General features: G+C 32.9%; 2 protein-coding genes and 1 long non-coding RNA gene across 3 annotated transcripts; 2 read left to right on the forward strand and 1 right to left on the reverse strand.

The window, feature by feature from the left end:
* Window positions 1-683: 683 nt before the first annotated feature.
* On the reverse strand, window positions 684-10,160 carry LOC124187104 (heterogeneous nuclear ribonucleoprotein H-like). The gene is made up of 9 exons (XM_046579364.1): window positions 9,974-10,160; window positions 8,757-9,021; window positions 7,856-7,999; window positions 6,317-6,455; window positions 3,553-3,725; window positions 2,800-2,996; window positions 2,353-2,472; window positions 2,149-2,251; window positions 684-1,869 (listed from the first exon to the last, which is right to left on the reverse strand). Exons 2-9 carry the CDS (start codon window positions 9,013-9,015, stop codon window positions 1,778-1,780), a joined length of 1,227 nt encoding a protein of 408 aa, XP_046435320.1. The 5' UTR covers window positions 9,016-9,021; window positions 9,974-10,160; the 3' UTR covers window positions 684-1,777.
* Window positions 10,161-10,653: 493 nt separating this feature from the next.
* On the forward strand, window positions 10,654-11,235 carry LOC124187108. Its single transcript, XR_006871767.1, has 2 exons — window positions 10,654-10,722; window positions 10,856-11,235. It is a non-coding gene; the product is annotated as an uncharacterized LOC124187108 (long non-coding RNA).
* Window positions 11,236-11,650: 415 nt separating this feature from the next.
* On the forward strand, window positions 11,651-18,576 carry LOC124187107 (MOB kinase activator 1B). The gene is made up of 5 exons (XM_046579367.1): window positions 11,651-11,956; window positions 12,484-12,650; window positions 13,356-13,583; window positions 13,720-13,883; window positions 14,578-18,576. Exons 1-5 carry the CDS (start codon window positions 11,943-11,945, stop codon window positions 14,656-14,658), a joined length of 654 nt encoding a protein of 217 aa, XP_046435323.1. The 5' UTR covers window positions 11,651-11,942; the 3' UTR covers window positions 14,659-18,576.
* The last annotated feature ends 73 nt before the right edge of the window (window positions 18,577-18,649 follow it).

The raw sequence follows: 18,649 nt of genomic DNA on the forward strand, positions 1-18,649 counted from the left end.
AAGGATATTTCACTTTAAAAGCGTTATTAGCAAGCTACGAGTATAGCTGAATGACGGAATCTTAGCAACAAACAAATGGTTTGTTTATAACAACGCTTGGACGAAATCGACAGTCACGGGTTAGCTAGCGAGCATACCGGACGTGTTCGGGACCGTTACGCTTAAATATGAATAATCCACGCCAAAATGAACACTTTACATCTTCTCCGCCTTTCCTAAGCTTTACTTCGACATATACATCATGACGCTGTCTCTGTCGGCTCGCGTCGAAGGCATCGGAGCGCGTGCCATTATTAATTAACTCTTGAAGTTGTCACACTCACCCGTAGAATTGTGATCACGGCGCTTTTACAAATGCCTAAATTAGACTTTATCCGACCAAGTAAACTGGAAAAACTCGGTACAAAAGTCATGTTATAAAAAACGCTTTTCAAACTTGATACAATTCAAGGGAGTTTCCACCAGACTACGTATCCGGTATCAAAATATGTATTTTATTCGTATTATTTCAGTATTTGTAGAAATCAATAAAAAATTCAATTGCGAAATAATTGATTTGAAAACATAGTATATTGTAAGTTACGGACAGATTTGGAGAAGTTGGGATATGTCACGACACTTGTTAACTTTCGACCTATAAGGCCATGATCTTATTAGTTCGAATATGATATATAAAATTCTAGTCACTTTTAGTTTAGATTTATTTATATGCACACTTGTCACAGAGTTCCACGCTTACAAAATACAAGTTTCTAGCGCAAATTGTATGAGCAGGTACAGTTACAATTTCATTCTTATTTGTTTTCTAGGGGGAGAAGAATTCGTAATATTTCTATACTGTTTCCAACTATTTAACGTAATGGAAACTTTTGTAAATCTAGTAAATTAGGTACTTGTTTTATCAAAAACAATCAGTACACATTTACGTTGTACATAATTGCACAATGTATAAATATCTGATATCTGATATCTGAAAAACCTGTTAAGAAATTTGGATACGGAAAAGAAATACTTGTCTAATTGTAAATATTATACGCATACAGAACTTTGAAGTGTGTATTATTAGTACCCTAGAATTTCACATTCTCAAGTTTAATGAATGTTCGGTAAATGAGATTGAATATTCCCCAGTCACTACAAAAAAGAAAAAATGTCAAAATGAAAATCCGACCAAAATTTATCTGACTACGAACTGGTGACTACTAATCGCATAAGTACAGACACACGTTATAGACTTGAAAGTTACTCAGACGCAACATTTCTGGTGAATTATAAATTTTACTAGGCATTTGCGTACTATTAGCACACGAAAATTTACGGATGCACACAATCGTTTATAAGTATATATTATGAAATTAAGAAATTTTTTTGACTACCATAACTTATATACCGTATATCATCGATAGCAATAAATCATAAACTTATACGACACTGTATGGCTTGTCTTTAATTTTACCAAACGCTATAAGATTTATTATTATTATTGTTATTATTACTATTAATATTTATACAAATGTAAATAAAACGAGAGTAGGAAGATTTCAAGTCTGTAACTCGAAGTAATTAAGTATATAAATTTGACGATGATATAAGGAAACTATAATAAAGCTAATTAATTTATATAATTAATATCAGGTATAGTAATTTGACAATATCTTAATCAAATTGAATACTTGTTCACTTCTTAAACATCACGTGGAACGTCATAGGAAACGACAAAAAAAAAAATTGATCATTATCATTGACAAATATCGTCTCATAGTATCAATCACTTATCTCAAAAACTACTATAGTTATTTCCTCCAAGTTGACTGTTGTTGTAACCCCTGTTGTTCGGTGAATAACCTGGTCTGAAATTACTGCCTAACCCTGCAATGCATTGAAAAATATAAATGACGTTTGAGCTTTGTGTACCTTAGTTGTCGTATTATGGATCATCGTAATTGACATAATTCTGCCCTAGTTGCAACAAAAAGTAGATCATCACAAAAAGTTTACAGGAATAACCCTGTGAACTTCTTTCCTTTTTTTTTTGTTTTTTTTTTTTTTGTCAGCGATTTACACATCGTAATCTACAAATTCACAGAAAAGCATGCTACAGTTTATATCCAATATTTTTAACAAGACAATTCTGGTATTACTGCTTACCTCCGCAGAAATTGCCAATCCCTCCCAATCCCGATATACCACCTGATCCACTAGACGAGTTGAGGAATAGTTCTATATATCTGTGCGACATGTGGCTTTTATCCTGTGGTTGAAAATAGAGTAAATTTTGAAATTTTATACGATTCTAAAGATGACACATCACTTTAAATTACTGCTGATAGATATTATTGATAATTTACCAACCTTTGACATAGCTTTGACAGCTTCGTCATGGCTGGCAAATTCAACATCTGCTTCGCCTGATGCTCTTCCGCTGTTCTCCAATAAAAGGCGTATATTTACAGGGACAATAGGCCTGAAAAACTGTAAAAAAAAAGAATTTGTCACCAAACGCGTAAAAAGGTCCATCTAGTCTCGTTAATCAGTTTCAAAATTTTTAGTGTGATTTTCATTATATTTTTTAACTGTCTTATACCAATTTGATTAGCCATGTTGAATGGAAATATTATTCGAAATTCATCTTTTCAGTAACCAAACAATTCATTGAATGCCAAGAAGCTGATAACGCGAAGAACAAGTTGGATACAAAGTTCCAAGGCAAGTAAAAAATGTTCAACTGTGTTCCTCAAATTGTGATGCTCGGGTGTGTAAGTAGATTTATTAATTGCTATTAATTAAAAGTATACTCACATCTGCAATGTCTTGTTCCGTAGCTCTGAAAGGAAGGCCTCGCATGTGGATACAGTGAAGACCAGAGTTCCCACCGTTCCAATTGTCTCCACTGCCTCTAAAGTTATTACCCTTCATATCCATGCTGCCACGCATACACATATTTCCGCCGCGCGATCCAAAGTTATTGCTTCCACCCCATAATCCACTATCAAAGTCTAAGAAAATAAATATGGTAAAGGTTTCAGTCCAACTATATTATTTATAATTTTAAAGGGGTATATGCATTTGGAAAAAAAAATCAAAAAACAAACTATTCAAGAATACTGTTTCTAAATTTGAAGTAAATCGGTTTAGCTGTTAATGAGGTAGTGTGGGGATCGCCAAATATGTCACTGAACTCAGTGGTTGACGTTATTGTCAATAAGAATGCTCCCTATTACATGATTTGAATAAAAAAAAATTTGAAAAATGTACAAATAAAGCTTGATCTATGTACACACTTATGAATGAAACAATCCCCAATCGCATTGAATAATTGTACGTCAATATATAAATTCCCAAAATTCACCCATTTTTTTTAATCTTCTACTTGTATCGTATGCCCCTTTGAAGTACCAATCTAGCCTCTGATTTGTCTGTGAAGAACACTAAAATTTCTAGAAAGTATATCGTCACCGCTCTTACCCCAAGCTTGAAGATTTGGCATCGTTTCATAAACTTTTTCATTGAAAATTACGATATTACAGTGCCAAGATCAATTTCAACACATACCTCTGCTCCTGGAGCCTCTACCGCTATTGCTGAATCGATTCATCCCTCCGAATCTGTCCCCACGATCATAGGGTGCAGGTCTTTGGTTGAAACTACCCATTGGGCCACCGCGCATTTTAGGACCAATGCTGGCACGTACCTCTGACAAGCTGCTTCGGAATATTTCAATGTACCTGTTAATTGTGGTAAAATGTCATTAGAATTTCAGATCAATATAATGATGTCGGAATATTAAACACTCGTGTTTTTTCGGCATCGTTAATTATTGACTGAATCAGTATTCATAGCCTTGATCAGAATTTGCTGATACATAGAACTCTTGAATATCCTTTTTGATAAAAACAAGCCATCGACTGACTTTACTAGCTATATGTTATCTACATTTTTATGCATTTATTCAAACTGTTATAGAAATGAAAGAATAATCACACACGGAAACGCATCTGATCTCCAAGATGTCTACCACAATGTTTTCTTCTTCATATTTTCAAATACCACAATATTCATGTCAAGGAGGGATCATATTGTTCAATACTACTTTACTATACTGATCCTATATTGTTATTTATGAAAAATGAGAACTATTGATACTATAATAAATGAATTACCAAAGTCTGGTTATTCAGCTTCCTTGTACAAAAATAATTAAAAGTGTATAATGTTGGAGTTAGGTTGTTCGTGTCGAATTTCTCACTTGATGACATTCTTACTCATTTAATTCTACAGATGTAAAATGATTAAGGAATTAATCATTTCATGTCGTTGGAAGAGGTCAAAGAGCCTTTTCGTTGATAAAACGATTATGATTTTTGTACAAGGGATATAAAAAAATTTTTAAAAAAATAAAATTATTATAGAAACTATTAGTGGTGAAACAGGATGATGATTTTCTTTTCAAGATATAAAAAGAAAATCAATGAGTTTGATCAATGAGGTGTTAAATAGGTAAGAATTAGAAGTTTCTTAAAATTTATCAAACCAGCAGATCGTAAGATTTGATGAATGCTGTTCTAGTTTTTAAAGTGCGTAAAATATATTGTCTGTAATAAACGATTAGGTAAGGTTTCTCACAATGAGCTTTATTGTAGAATAATTTCATTGTTATTGACATACGAACAACCTAACTGGAAAAAAAGGAAATATTATTTAATAAATAATGAAATAATATATAGTATGAATTTAGATGTCTGTTGTACCATACGTGGAAATTATACCCCACCTCCCAGTTTTCAGTTGCACCAGACTCCCCCCTTCTTCAGTAGCCTCGACAGATTGAAATTGAGCGACGTTGAAAATTATTACCTACATACCCACCCTAATACAACGTTGACGCCATGCCAACCCAGCCCTCCTAGACTTGGATTTTGTAGTAAAATACAAGGACAATCGTACTCGTTGCAACAGATCAATTTCTAATTACGAATTAAAATAAATAACAGCAAAGACCGGGTGTGATTGCTGAGAAAATAATGACGCTAACCAATTTGATGGCCGAAACACAAGCGACGCGTTGCGAGAAGTACCATTGTCTTTGTCGTATGACTGTGTCAAATGTAATTTGATGTTTACTACCTCCGGTGGACCCCCCCCCTCCCTCGGTGATAGCCCTTGGGGTAGCCCTACCCACCTCCCACAGGATTTGTTGAAGATGTATGGGGTACCACCCTCCCGGCACCCACCCACGGGTATCAGTTGGGCCAACAGTACTTTTCACTTATTTCTGTTCTGACTAACGTTGCTATCAACATGATCTTTGTTCTTTTTTCAAGCTATTTTTAAACTTGCAGTTTCCTAATTTCACAAGCCAAATTCTTCGCATTCAGGACTTGGAACAAGTTGCGTTATATTGATAAAAAGTCTTACAAGATTGAAGTTGACAACACAGCACTAATATAAAAACCATTGTTTGAAACTTTGGGCTGACCGAAGTAGTTGGGTTCACAGAATATCACAACATGTTCCGCATCATCAGGTTTTACTGCATTTTGTACAATCTCAAATTTGCAGAACGGTATTTTTGTTTTGCTGGATAATGAATGGTTACATTAATGGTACCAAACTTCAGCCTCATTGAGATAAATCATTTCAAATCAACATAAAGACAAAAGCATACTTCGATCTACTTTTTAATCGAAATAATGTTCGATCCTGCAATAACAAATTAGATTTTACTCTCATACAGTATACTGGGAGACAGAAATATTTTATTCAACTTCACCCTGTATTCTCAGACTTCCAGGGTTTTAAGAACCGCAAACTCTTTGTCCGTCTTTCACGTGAAAAAATGACGATATTAATCGAAGCATCTATCAGAACATTCTAGACTTTTCGTTCATTTAAGCCCATTATTCGCTTCAAAGCCATACTTTAAATAGAACTTTATACAAAGTATGCGAGTATTAGAATATCAGGAAACAAGTAGAAAACGTAACCATTACAGCATCACAAGCTTTCACAAAGTTAATATCATTCGCTAATTTGCAGCTATATTTAAATGTATTATACTTGAATAAGTTTAATATGAATACAATTTTAATTGTATTAGTGAGTCAATCGATCAAAATTTTGTAGCAAAATTTAATTAGTACAAGTGTTGCGTTGCCAATAAACGTTATAATAAATACGATAAATGTAACTTGGGGTTAGAGAAACTGCTTGTGTAGAAAAATGAATAAATAAAAAAATAAGTATGCCTTCCTATTAGGGACTAATAATATTGAGAAATGATAAGTATACCCAGACCCAGCTAATATCAGTGCCCCACCTGTGTCCTATCTTTTCCTTGTGTTTCTGCAGAGCTCTCTCCGCAACATCTTTGTTAACAAACTGAACGTAAGCCTCCCCAGTACTGCGGCCTGTGTAGTCTGTAGGTAGCGATATTCCATTCGGCAAAATCTCCAACCCTGACCCACACATAATCAAAGAACGATATTGTAGCTTAATTAAAGCCCATTTAATAACTTACATGTTGAAATTAATAAAAATCCCTTATCAATATAAACGTGTTAAAAGAAACATATGTCTTCCTACATGCAAAACTATGATTATCCATCGAATGTGTTTCCGTTAGCATTACTTTTGCTAAACCTGCTAGAATTACCGACTGTTATTGCAAGAGTATACGAAAAAAAAAATAATCTCTTGATTTAAAGACACGTAAAACCAGAAAGGTGGTTGCAAAACTTTTATCACCCAAAGTTGCTACTGAAACTATGGTATTTGTGTTTATGATGGTGAATGCAGAAAAGTAAATTGATTAACAAAACTCTGCTTATTTGTCACGTATCATTCGTTATTCTATTTCCTAATCGTTATTGTTAGTATAATAATTGTTGTTACTGCAAATGTTTGATACTTCTTTCAATTAATCAATACAGCAGCCATACTTCAGACACAAATCATCTTGAAGCAACAAGATTTAAATTTAAATTGAAATCAATACTACAAAATTATCAACCGAGAACAATTTCTGTTACTGTTTAGTTTTGAAGTTTGAAAATAAAATTAGAAACATGAAATTTCACTAAATCGAAGAAAAAAATAAATCACCAGCAGGTTCTGGACTAAAAAAAAATTTAAACATATACAACTTTTATCGATCAATTGAGGAAAACACTAGCTTTTCTTTCATATTTGATTGAACACCTTCGAGCCGACTGTCCAAAGTGCGTATCCTTGTAATAAAGAGTAGAGATTTGATTATGATTTTTATTTACTCACTGTCACACAGGTACAATCACGCATTTCAACGATAAGGATAGTTTATCACATTATTCAGTATTAGATACTCTGCATAGCTTTTTGATTGGCTGTTATAACAAGAAACTCAGTCGCAAAACTCGAGCTTTACTTACATTGCATCACTAAGATAAATATGTTGACCTATATCGAATGAAATGGAGTAAACCCACTGCTTGATATTTGCCTATCTCTAAATGCTATGAAAAGGTGCACTTTTTACGATTATTTTCATTCTTATCAAAATTCCGGACGTTATTCGGTATAATGAACCTTGTGCTTAACTTCTCAAAAATACAGTGCGTACTAACACAATAACACATTTACAAGTTCGTCTCGAAGGGGTTGAAATTGAACGAATTTATGTGTTAATATACTCATCAATGAAAGGTTTTGGAATTAGTAGCTTAGATCAATGTATGTTGCATAAATTGGAAAATATTTGAAATAGAAACTCGCCGAATGAACAATGGAGATCAAGTTTAGTTTGCATCATCAATAGATGTAATAATAAACAAACTGTGAAATTGGAAGAACACCAATGACAATAATTACGACAACTTACCGGCAAAAAACTGCGCAATCTCTTCTTTCGAACAACCAAACGGTAAACCTCGCAAACGAACACAGCCGTCGTCCATTGCATTTTCCAAATTCAATCCACTCCTTTTAACCACCCACTCCATCTCACCCCTTTTGGCTTTGAAGACTGTAAAGAAAATGATATGTACTACTGAAATCACACTCCAAAAATCAAAATCTTTCTTATGGAATACATCCACGAATAAAAGAAAGTTTCAAATCATTCGTAAAGTTACTTATTGTTAGCTTCAGTAGCATATCAAATTTCCTGCCATTTTAGAAGGTTGAAGTTTGTAACAGTAACATAACAAAACGTTACAAATTACATGATTTTGATATTTTATGAACAGTATGTAAAGATTGTATGCATAAAATGAAGAAATGGTTCGCTTTGACTGTACGATAATTTATGTGTTACTGAATTTTCAATCATAAGGTCAAGAAATCATGAATATCTTGAATACCGTTTGTTATTTAAAATACGAACTTCAATTTTTTGGTATTTCCTAGTTTTCCATACACAAATATAGATTTTTCTAGGAGAAGTTTTGATTAACGTCAGTGAAAAATCTTATGTTTTTATGTCAATTTAATGAAATGCCAGACTAATATTTTCGTCGCAAGGTAAAACAGTCAACCTCTCTTAATTCTATTTCAGTCTTGCGTAATCGTAATCACGCCATTATGTAATTAAAATTTTTGCTTGAAAAAAAAACATTGTGACCACTAAATAAAAGCTGTGCAGTAAAATTTTTTAGCATTGTGAAAATTAAATACCTATATAAGCAGTGTTTTAAACCAAATCATAAAAATTTCAGATTGCAACAAATGTCTTGATATTTCCTGGTTTCTGTATAAGTGAGAAAAGCAAACAAGTAGGATACCTTCGATGTACCGATGTCCCATGTGATCTCTATCTCGTTTACATGCCTTCTCGATATCCTCTTCCGTGTCCATTTCAATGTATGCTTCACCGCTGGGTCTTCCTTCTCTCGACATAGTCATATGAATACCGGCTTTGCCATGCGAAATGCTACAGTCGTTGAAGAATTTCAATATCTCATCGACGGTTGTGGACCAAGGTAGTCCTCGTAGTTTTACGACGTACCCTTCCTCGTCGTGATCACCACTTCCGTTCGACATGCTGGTCTGAGTGGAAAGGGAATCAAAATTTGAAACACGAATATTAAAAATTGTAGGGTAAAGAGGTTGCCTTAGTCGATTTCAACGTTATCGGAAATACGTCCAAATATCAAAGTCCACGTATCGCAAGTGCAAAAAAGGGTTTAACAGCCCCATTCTATACGTAAATCTGAACAAAAACACCCCGAAACATTTTCATTTGACACAGCAGTAAAGAAACGGCTTGAATTCTATCAATTTACTGTTACGATTTCATAGAAACCGTACCATTTCTTTACTTCTGCCTTAGGTCAAAATTTATTGCGAGTTTTTATTCAAAACTGTATATAGAATGAGGCTTTTAAACCTCTTTTTGCATTTCAGGTACATGAACTTCGATATTTGGAAATATATACGTCAACAACGGAATCGATCAGGGTACCTTGATGAGAAATCTGTGATATGATTACTCATGAAATTGAAAGTTTAACTCACATCTTACGATGCTTGTGAATTTTTTTCATCAAACTCATGTCACTGTTACCAGCTGATTAAATAAAAGTTACCAGCTCACTGAATAAAATTTCAGAAACAAGTGTTTCAAGCTAATCATGTGATAAAATTTTTTATTTTGAAAATCGGTATTGAAACATAGAAATAGGCTAAACTTGGTGGCCAATTAGACTAATTTTACAACGATATGAAAATACACAGTCAATTGTTATTGTCTTGGTTGGTCAATTTTCAACTGCTAAATGACATGAAATGGAAATAATGGTCAAAATTGATTCAGCGTAGTGGCCAGGCGATTTAGTGTATTGGGCGGTATAAAGTTCTTACTTTGCATAAACGCAATTTGCAAGTTTAAACTGAAGTGTTGATTCTCGCGTCGAAGTGACGCTTGAGAAAATATGAAGGTAAAGATACGTACAAATGCATGCACGACGAATGAGCCGTAAGGCGATTATATTATACTCACGGTTTACGGTGATCGGATGGTATCAATGTGTGAGAAAGGAAAATGCGGCGATGGTACGTAAAATATGTAGATTTATTTTTGTCCCTCGACGATATTTACTCCGCACAAGAATAGTCCGGCAAACTTGCGCCTACTTCTTCTGTGCAAACGCATCCAACTCCGATTAATTTGCAAATGGCGATGTTCGTTCGTTGCGCATAGACGATTAAGAATATATATAGATTGTTCGCTGCTCTACGACTCCAAGTCACAACTCCAGTAGTGACATCTTAGAGAAATGGGATAATTTTCGAGACGCATGACGATAACGGACTACTATTGGGAAATCATCCACTCAGATACGCTACCTGACGGATCAAATATAAACTACTCTATGCAAGTCAAGCTTAAACTGCTGATATCAAATATGTATAATATGTGAGAAATGTAGTTTAAAAGTGTTAAACTTTTTTTTAAATATTAAGTAATCAATTATTATCTATAAGCTTAGTTATTACTTAAAAAGATCTTAAATTTCAATATTTGATCAAAAAATTTAATCATGGAGTTTCCACCACGAGAAAATAAAAATAAAACTTTCTGCTGCGTGTATGGGTGTAATAGCAAGTCTAGTAAGAACAATACAGTTCGATTTTACACTTTTTCTTCGGCAAATTCTAATTTTGTAGTAATGAAAATTGGGAATGAGGTTACACAGTCAAAAAAAGTGTTTTCATTACATTTCACCAAAAATGACTTCATACCAACATGTAAGTAATTACCTATAGAATTTCATTTCATAATTATTTGTTTATCATCAATATGAAATGAAATTTTTTGTAGTGTAATATTCGTCAGAAAAAATAAAAAACAACGAACATTAAATTTTATTTTTCATTGCAGCCAATGTTGCGATATTGCACCCACAATTTCATGCGGTGGATCTTTTAAACGAGAAGTTTGGAGACAGAATGCAATTATTTTATACTCATTATCACAACTAGTATCTGATTGCTGTAGGCCACATTTCATTAGATGTCCCGCATCAAGTATATCTTCACCACCAATAAAATTTTTATGACTAGGCTGAGTATTTGCAAACTCACAAATTTCTTGTATTGAAATTTTCATATTTTATTGAATTTTTTTTGAAAATTCGAGTTTAATAACTGTAAATAAATACACGCTTTCACATAAGAACACGAAAGCTGATTTAAAAATGCGTTTTAGAATAGTTACTGCTTCTGCCGCAAGGAGAAGCCACGCCCCCGGCAGATTTCCCATTTTAGCATCACGGAAGCAATGGATGTTTGTAATTTGTCCGGTTGCGACTACTGATTTTCGTAAATGTGTGTTGTACCATTCACTGCTTTGTCATCCTTATGTTGTAGTTGTGTAGTAATTTTTTTTTCAATTTTGCTTGGAAAGTTCAATGTTTGAATCCTGTTGAACGTGGCCCTTCAATCTTCCGGCTAACTTGTTTTCAGCCTAAAAACAAAATGCAACTTCGATTCTATATGAATTTTACAACAAATTAATCGACACAGGGTGCGTTCCTGAATCCCTCTATCGCAGCGACACTCGTGGTCACTAGGCGAAACGGCCGGTGCTTCAATAAGAGGACATACCCCCACCACCAGAGTTTCCAGACCTGAATGTAAGACCGTGGTTTCATGTTCTGTTTAGTGCTGTCTGGTTCGCTCTGACTCCGTCTGGCGCAGCGAGGGCGATCCTGTCGACTGCTCGAGGAACGAATCATCGCGGATTGCGGAGTCAAGGAGGGCCACTGAGGAGGGCAGCAGTTAACTCAACCGAACCGAAAACATCTGTGGACACACCAAAAAACTGAGGATATTCCCATGTTTATCGCTGTCAAAGTTCCATGCGCATTTCGATCAGCGTGATACCGTACTTTTTCACATAAATATCAAGGGAATAGTTGGAATTTCTCACATAGTCAAACAAATAGCTGATCAAAATATCTCCAACGATGAGCTTCCTGTTGTGAGTACTACTACACTTTGGAACGGCCTTTCTTTTTCCTCTATTTTTATTTTTATTTTTCCGTATTTCAGTTAGTCACTTTTTTACAACACCCGAGTACATTCACGCTGACGAGAGTAACACAAAAAATTGAGTTGACAATAGGCCTGTTGTTATGTATACTCTTTATCAATTCACCTATGAATATACCTATGCCGTTTCGTCCCCAAATCGATATTTTATCTGTTCTAAAATGCCTCATTGTATCGTATTTGACAGCTCTGTCTCGCTTTCTCTATCTCACTTCCTCTCCCTCTCTGTGCCATTTCTATTTCATATTCTTGCCATTTAAAGTTTCTGACCTGCACTTCGAACAGAAAATTTCGAAACTAAGTTCATGACAAAGTGATCTCTGGTTTGCATAGTGTTTTTCATACTTCTTTATACGACCAGTTTGTTAAATAGACTAGATGTTATTTTCAATTAATCAGAAACAATTCTTTGCCTGTTTCTTTTTATTTCATATCACGTATTTTTCAATAACTTAGCGGAAGCCGATCTTCGAAAACTTTCAAGCCAAAGAAGAATATCCCTGAAGGAACGCACCAGTATGATTTAATGAAACATGCAGCGGCGACACTTGGCTCAGGAAATTTACGTCTGGCGGTGATGTTACCCGAGGGTGAAGATCTCAATGAATGGGTTGCCGTTAACAGTGTGTAACTTATCTTCTCTGAAATTCATGAATGAAGGCAATCTGGACTCGAGTCACTTCGCATTTTCATGTGTTTGTCAATCAAACCCGCCAATTTGAATTATACTTTGGACTTTTATTTAAAATGATAGATATTATTTGAACGAAGTCATTAGTTGAATTGGAAAATTTCAATGATATGTTATTACCTTGTTATGTTTGGGATGAAATCAGGGCCGAACCATTTGATAAAAACTTTTATATTTCGATTGCAGAATGCCCGTATAGTCAAACTTTGGAGATTTTGTGCCCAATAAAAAAACTGCATCGTGTCTATAAAAGACGGGATACATGATTTTTGAATTAATTAACTTAAGTAATCACCGTTGCCAGTTACAATATCAGTTAGGATGCGACAAACCTACAGTTCAGCTATGCATTGGCTATAAATTTGTGTTATCTGCTTTTAATTATGAATCAGACTTGAACAACTTCCTCTATGTATAATCGCAGTGTAAGTATGCGAGTAGTCTGAATCATGGAATACGATTCTACTACAGATGAATATATAGTTGGATTGTGTGTAAATTCACGTATTACATTAAAATTCATGAATTTGTTTGGTATTTCGAAGCCATGCCAATCTGAAGTGGACAACATAAATCTGAATTATTGACAATGAATAACATTCTGGGTTTAAATTTGTATCGGAATATTTTTTTTCAGCTGTCGATTTTTTCAACCAAATAAATATGTTGTATGGAACCATTACGGAGTTTTGTACAGAAGAGAGCTGCCCGATTATGTCAGCTGGTCCGAAGTACGAATATCATTGGGCCGACGGCCACACTGTGAAGAAACCAATCAAGTGCTCTGCGCCCAAATATATTGATTACCTAATGACTTGGGTGCAGGATCAATTGGATGACGAGACTCTGTTTCCATCAAAAATTGGCTAGTATTCTAAGTATTGGCTAGCTATTAATCATCACTAAAGTATATATTGTTATGAGTGTTAGAGTTGCGCATACAGAAATTTTACTTTTAATTTTAAATTTGTGTTAACGGATCAAATTTACTACACTTTTAGGAGTGCCGTTTCCAAAAAATTTTCTCTCAATTGCCAAGACTATATTAAAGCGCTTGTTCAGAGTCTACGCACATATTTATCACCAGCACTTCAGTGAGGTTGTTCAACTGGGAGAAGAGGCACATCTTAACACATCGTTTAAGCATTTTATTTTTTTCGTTCAGGTAAGCAAAACCACGATATAAGTATTAATATCGTGAAGTCGTTCTTACAGTTTAGAATTCAGTGCTTATTATTCAGAGACACGGATCTCTTTTCTGGGGATGCATGTGTATGACTAATTCGGTTTTACACTCAACTTCAACTTCATTGATTATCAGCCATTAATTATACTATCATATTTTTCGCAACCTTGACCAAATTTTTATTTAAAACTAACTATACTTTGCACTTGTAAACCAGTTCTGCATGTAAGTATATTAGCTAGGTACGAATTTTTTTTTAGTAATATCAAGCACTACAAACCTTGCCGCATTTTCGGAATAATATATGATAAAGAAGTGGCCTTTTTTTGCAAAATGAGTACCTAAATATTAGTGTTATGATCTTGAATATTTCAGAGAAAACGCATTCGTTACATAAACCGAGAAAATTTTGGCTACAAATTAAAAAAGTGTAATTCGATTTTGGTGTAAAATTGGAAAAATTGTACAGTAAGAGCTTCTTTTTGGAGAGTTTTACAAGTTCTTATATTAATAAAGTCACATACACTTAATAAAGTTGTTTGGCCAACTTTATATTAACAATAATTTCGATATTCTGGCTCCCATTGTATTGTGCAAAATCATTCTATGCATGTAAACTGTATTTAATTCAGCTGAGGAAATTCAGTTTCGACATAATGATTATTGTTTCTAGGAATTTAACCTAATAGACAGACGAGAATTAGCCCCATTACAAGAGCTAATTGAAAAACTGACTGCAAAGGATGCTCGATGAACACCCTCCACTCTGATCATCGTCTGTGAAGCCTCTCCAAAGAATCTCATCAATGCTATCTCTGTTAACTATCTATCATATAATAATTATTTTATATTATTTAAATAATCGTATCGAATCATATTTCAAAGCAAGTCTAATGCCGAGTCAAAAGCGTTTGTACGGCTACTCTTCTTCATTATATTGCAGTTTAAACTGTGATTAAAGCTTTTTCAACAACAGTAATTAGTTTTGTGCACAGTTCGCAAAACAATTTTTTCCATTGATCTAGTGGATGAGCTTAATATCATGTGAAAGCATTTGGCGGAAAACAATAAAATTCACTCATAATAATTGAACCCCAAATGATGTGCTTCGAACAGATAATAAGTCAATAGGTAAAATTTCAAGACAAAATTGAAATGTGTGAATACCTATATAAATTATTGTTAAATAGATGAATTATTTTCAACGTTACGCTGCTTAGAATTGTATGAACTTTTTTTTATATTTATTTAATTTTAATTTTTTTTTTTTTTTTGTGCTGTTGAAAGACATCTGTGTAAGTTTCTTTATCATACTATTATTTGCAAATTTTTCTTCAATTCTTAGTCGTTGAATTCAATTAAATAATGAAAACAGTATAATAAAATTTCCTAGCATGTAATGTTTATTGCTGTGGAAGGTAGGCTGTAGACAAAAAGGTGATGATTTGTACTTCAAAACAATTTCCATAAGTTAAATAATTTTATATTCAACTTATCGATATACGTGGATATAAAAACCGATTTGAACTTCATTGCAAACATGAATCGTCATAGAATTTCAGAATAACGCTTGAGTCAATCTCGTATGTATTAAAAGAATATTAAGCGACCCTTTCGTTAGTGCTTTTTTGTCTCAGACGAAGAAAAATTTTAAAAATGCCTTGAAATAGGTGCAAGTAATATTATCAGTGTACGTCTAACAATATTAGATATTTGTTACGTAGTCTATTATCAATTGTACGGCGAAAGTATACGGCAGAGAAATAACATTGAATGTGAAACATTGCACCGTGTTGACTATGTAAGGGTATTAATGTAATTTATATTAATAGTTTTTATATTAAACACTTATAAAACGATCGATCTATAGAAATACTAATCTTTTTAAGAAAAATACGAAATGAAAAAATTAAGAAATTCCAAAACGATAAATGAGAAGAACTATACTCAAAAGTAGAGTACAAGTGGATCAAAGCCAGAATGTTTGCATGACCTTTGTCACGCAGTTAGCATTGTTTACCGTTTTCAATTGGAATGGTTTTGTCAATCTGGACAATGTGTAGAATAAATAAAACAAATGATCTTGAGCTACATGGTGTATGAACATCTAGGAAAAATAATAACGAGTACTGCATACATAAATTGAATGTTGTGGCAACGATAACTTTGTTTCTTACTTTCTTTTAAATTCTATGTACACTGTATGTATTTGATACCGTTTATCTTAGTAAAATATTGAATTTAGAATTTTAAGAAAGATAGTCGTAAAAATAGACGAGATAAAAAGAAAGTATCTATTTAAGTTTTCATCTATTTTAACGATTAATCTTCATTGAAGAGCTTTTAAAGAGAATTGTTATGTTTCAGACATACAATGGGAACCAAACGTTGAAATCGTTGAGTAAGGTGACTCTGACGACGATTTCGTTAACGATCTAATATATAAACAGCATGTGTATTATTAATAACTAACGTATAATCAACGTCCAGGACTCATTCCGCTTACCCTAATTTTTGCTCTCCCTCTATTGGGAATTTCTGTATATATATGCGACAAGCTAATTAACTGTTTGTATAGAAACCACGAAAAGAAAGAAGAAAATGAAAAAAAAACAAAAGTGCATACCGGTCTGTTTATGCTGAATTAATATATTTCGATGTATTCATTTCGATCATTTTTGAGAACTTATATTTTTTAAGAATTTACATAGAATACGTTTTAAGACAAAAAAAAAAAAAAAAAAACAAAAATAAAAAAAACGAACAAATATTAATTTTTTACTTTTAGCTTATACATAGTAATTAAAAATATATATGCGTTATTCACTAATAACAATAATAATAGTAATAATAACAAGAACATCAATTATAATTGTTGTCATTATTATTATTGTTATCATTATTCTTTGTACGGAAGATTTTCGTGTACATATTTATTTTTATGTTTTTGCTTGACGAATAATAATCAATTTATTTAAGAAATAGTCCGAACTCAATGTCGTACCCACATCTATATACGTATAGATGAAGCAAAACTGCACACTATTCACCGTCTAATCTGATATTAGAATGTAAATGTTTTGATTTTCAGCTGAATATACGAAATACCGCTAATGCCAATTTCATTACGAACATTGAGTAGTATGAATATGAATTGCGTAGTTGCCACTGAAAAAAATTAAATTTAGATTTTAAAAAATTAATAAATAAAGCATAGTTTCATGTATTCATAACTGTAATAGATAGGCACATACATATATTATTACTCACAATAATTCAGCGCTTTTCTTCTGAATCGACTTCTCATTCAACTGTCTTACTAAACTTATATAATTATATACATATTCATTTGTGATATTTCGGCACTCCCAAAAATTACAGTGGAAATTTTTTGCCTCGTACGAGAGCATATCAGAATGCAATTTTGTAACGATAATGTAACGATACGGATAAAAAATCAATTGTGCGTTTGGTACTTATATTTTTCTTCGATTATTAATCTGTAGTATAAATAATAAAATCCTGACATGTTTCAGAAGTCTTATTGTTAAAAATATTTAAATCAATATGCAAAAAAACATATCCAATAATATATACGTAGGTACAACATTCGTTTTTTTTTTTTTTATTAATAATATTGCTGCATACATTTTACTAGCAGTAAATTTCCCGTACCATCAAATAAAACAAATTTTTGTAAAAATTATGTCGAACCTGATTTTTTTAAATAGACGAACAGGATGGTGAAACGTTTTTATCTTTGGTACATGAATCTGTTACAGTGATTATATTGCGAAAATAGAGTTACGAACAACACCTGCGGAATACATGTAGAAATTTATTGAAAAACAGGTTTCCTGAAAATAATTTTGGTTGACTTTATGTTAACTACCAAGGTATAAATCTTGTACAAGTATCGTGAAAATTTTACTGCCGAATAGAAATATTTATCAGCATTATAATTAACAAAAACTATTAACATAATTTTTTATGCAAATCAACCGTGAAAACTGCTTTTTCTGTATATTATATAGATGTACAAGTACTCTAACCACTTGAATACAAATTGCTAGACTTGTTACGAAAATTCTTTGGCTACAATTCTTGTATTCGGTTTCAAACTATTCATAAAAGTACATTGCGATGATCGATTCTTTCAACATGGTTTAATTATAAATAATTTACGTTGATTAATTTTGTTAAAACTGGTTACTATTTGACTAAATTACAATTCGGACTGAGTTTCAGGTTTAATCAGTGCTGAAGTCTCTATTTATTATTTTCAACTAATGACTGGAAAAGTCATTTTTATGGATTACAATGAGATTCAGAATCAATTTTTATTCATGGCTTGAAGCAACAAGTTATACATTTATGTACGGATCCTGTAGAAAATGTTTTTCCAACAATTTCCGAATGATTTCATATATTTCACAATCATTGTTGTAACGTACATATAATATACGATGTAACGAGAATCATAACCAGAGAATTATTTGTTATGTGATCGTCTAATTAACCGAAGCTTATGTCGCAGCTTGATTCTACGCAAGATAAAAAAAAAGCGATCATTAGGTATGTTGCAGATGTAATAACGCTAAAACTGTGCAATGTAAATAGTATTTTCTCATGTGAAAAAAATAAATAAATACATAATAAAAATGCCTAATTACACACAGCAATCAATTAGTCTTCATAATATTGATTGTCTCATGCGCAAATTTGTCAATTTAATTACTGGTTTC

The sequence above is a fragment of the Neodiprion fabricii genome, chromosome 7, assembly GCF_021155785.1.
Source record: "Neodiprion fabricii isolate iyNeoFabr1 chromosome 7, iyNeoFabr1.1, whole genome shotgun sequence".
Classification (NCBI taxonomy): domain Eukaryota; kingdom Metazoa; phylum Arthropoda; class Insecta; order Hymenoptera; family Diprionidae; genus Neodiprion; species Neodiprion fabricii.

What these genes read in the sequence shown, in the direction of transcription:
- LOC124187104 (XM_046579364.1), bottom strand. Translation starts at nt 9,015, where the DNA reads ATGTCGAACGGAAGTGGTGATCACGACGAGGAAGGGTACGTCGTAAAA. An exon ending in TAGAGGCTCCAGGAGCAGAG is followed by an intron (nt 2,997 to 3,552) that starts GTATGTGTTGAA and finishes TTATTTTCTTAG; the next exon opens with ACTTTGATAGTGGATTATGG. An exon ending in CGGAACAAGACATTGCAGAT is followed by an intron (nt 2,473 to 2,799) that starts GTGAGTATACTT and finishes TTTTTTTTACAG; the next exon opens with TTTTTCAGGCCTATTGTCCC.
- LOC124187107 (XM_046579367.1), top strand. An exon ending in TGAATGGGTTGCCGTTAACA is followed by an intron (nt 12,651 to 13,355) that starts GTGTGTAACTTA and finishes ATTTTTTTTCAG; the next exon opens with CTGTCGATTTTTTCAACCAA. An exon ending in TCTGTTTCCATCAAAAATTG is followed by an intron (nt 13,584 to 13,719) that starts GCTAGTATTCTA and finishes CTACACTTTTAG; the next exon opens with GAGTGCCGTTTCCAAAAAAT.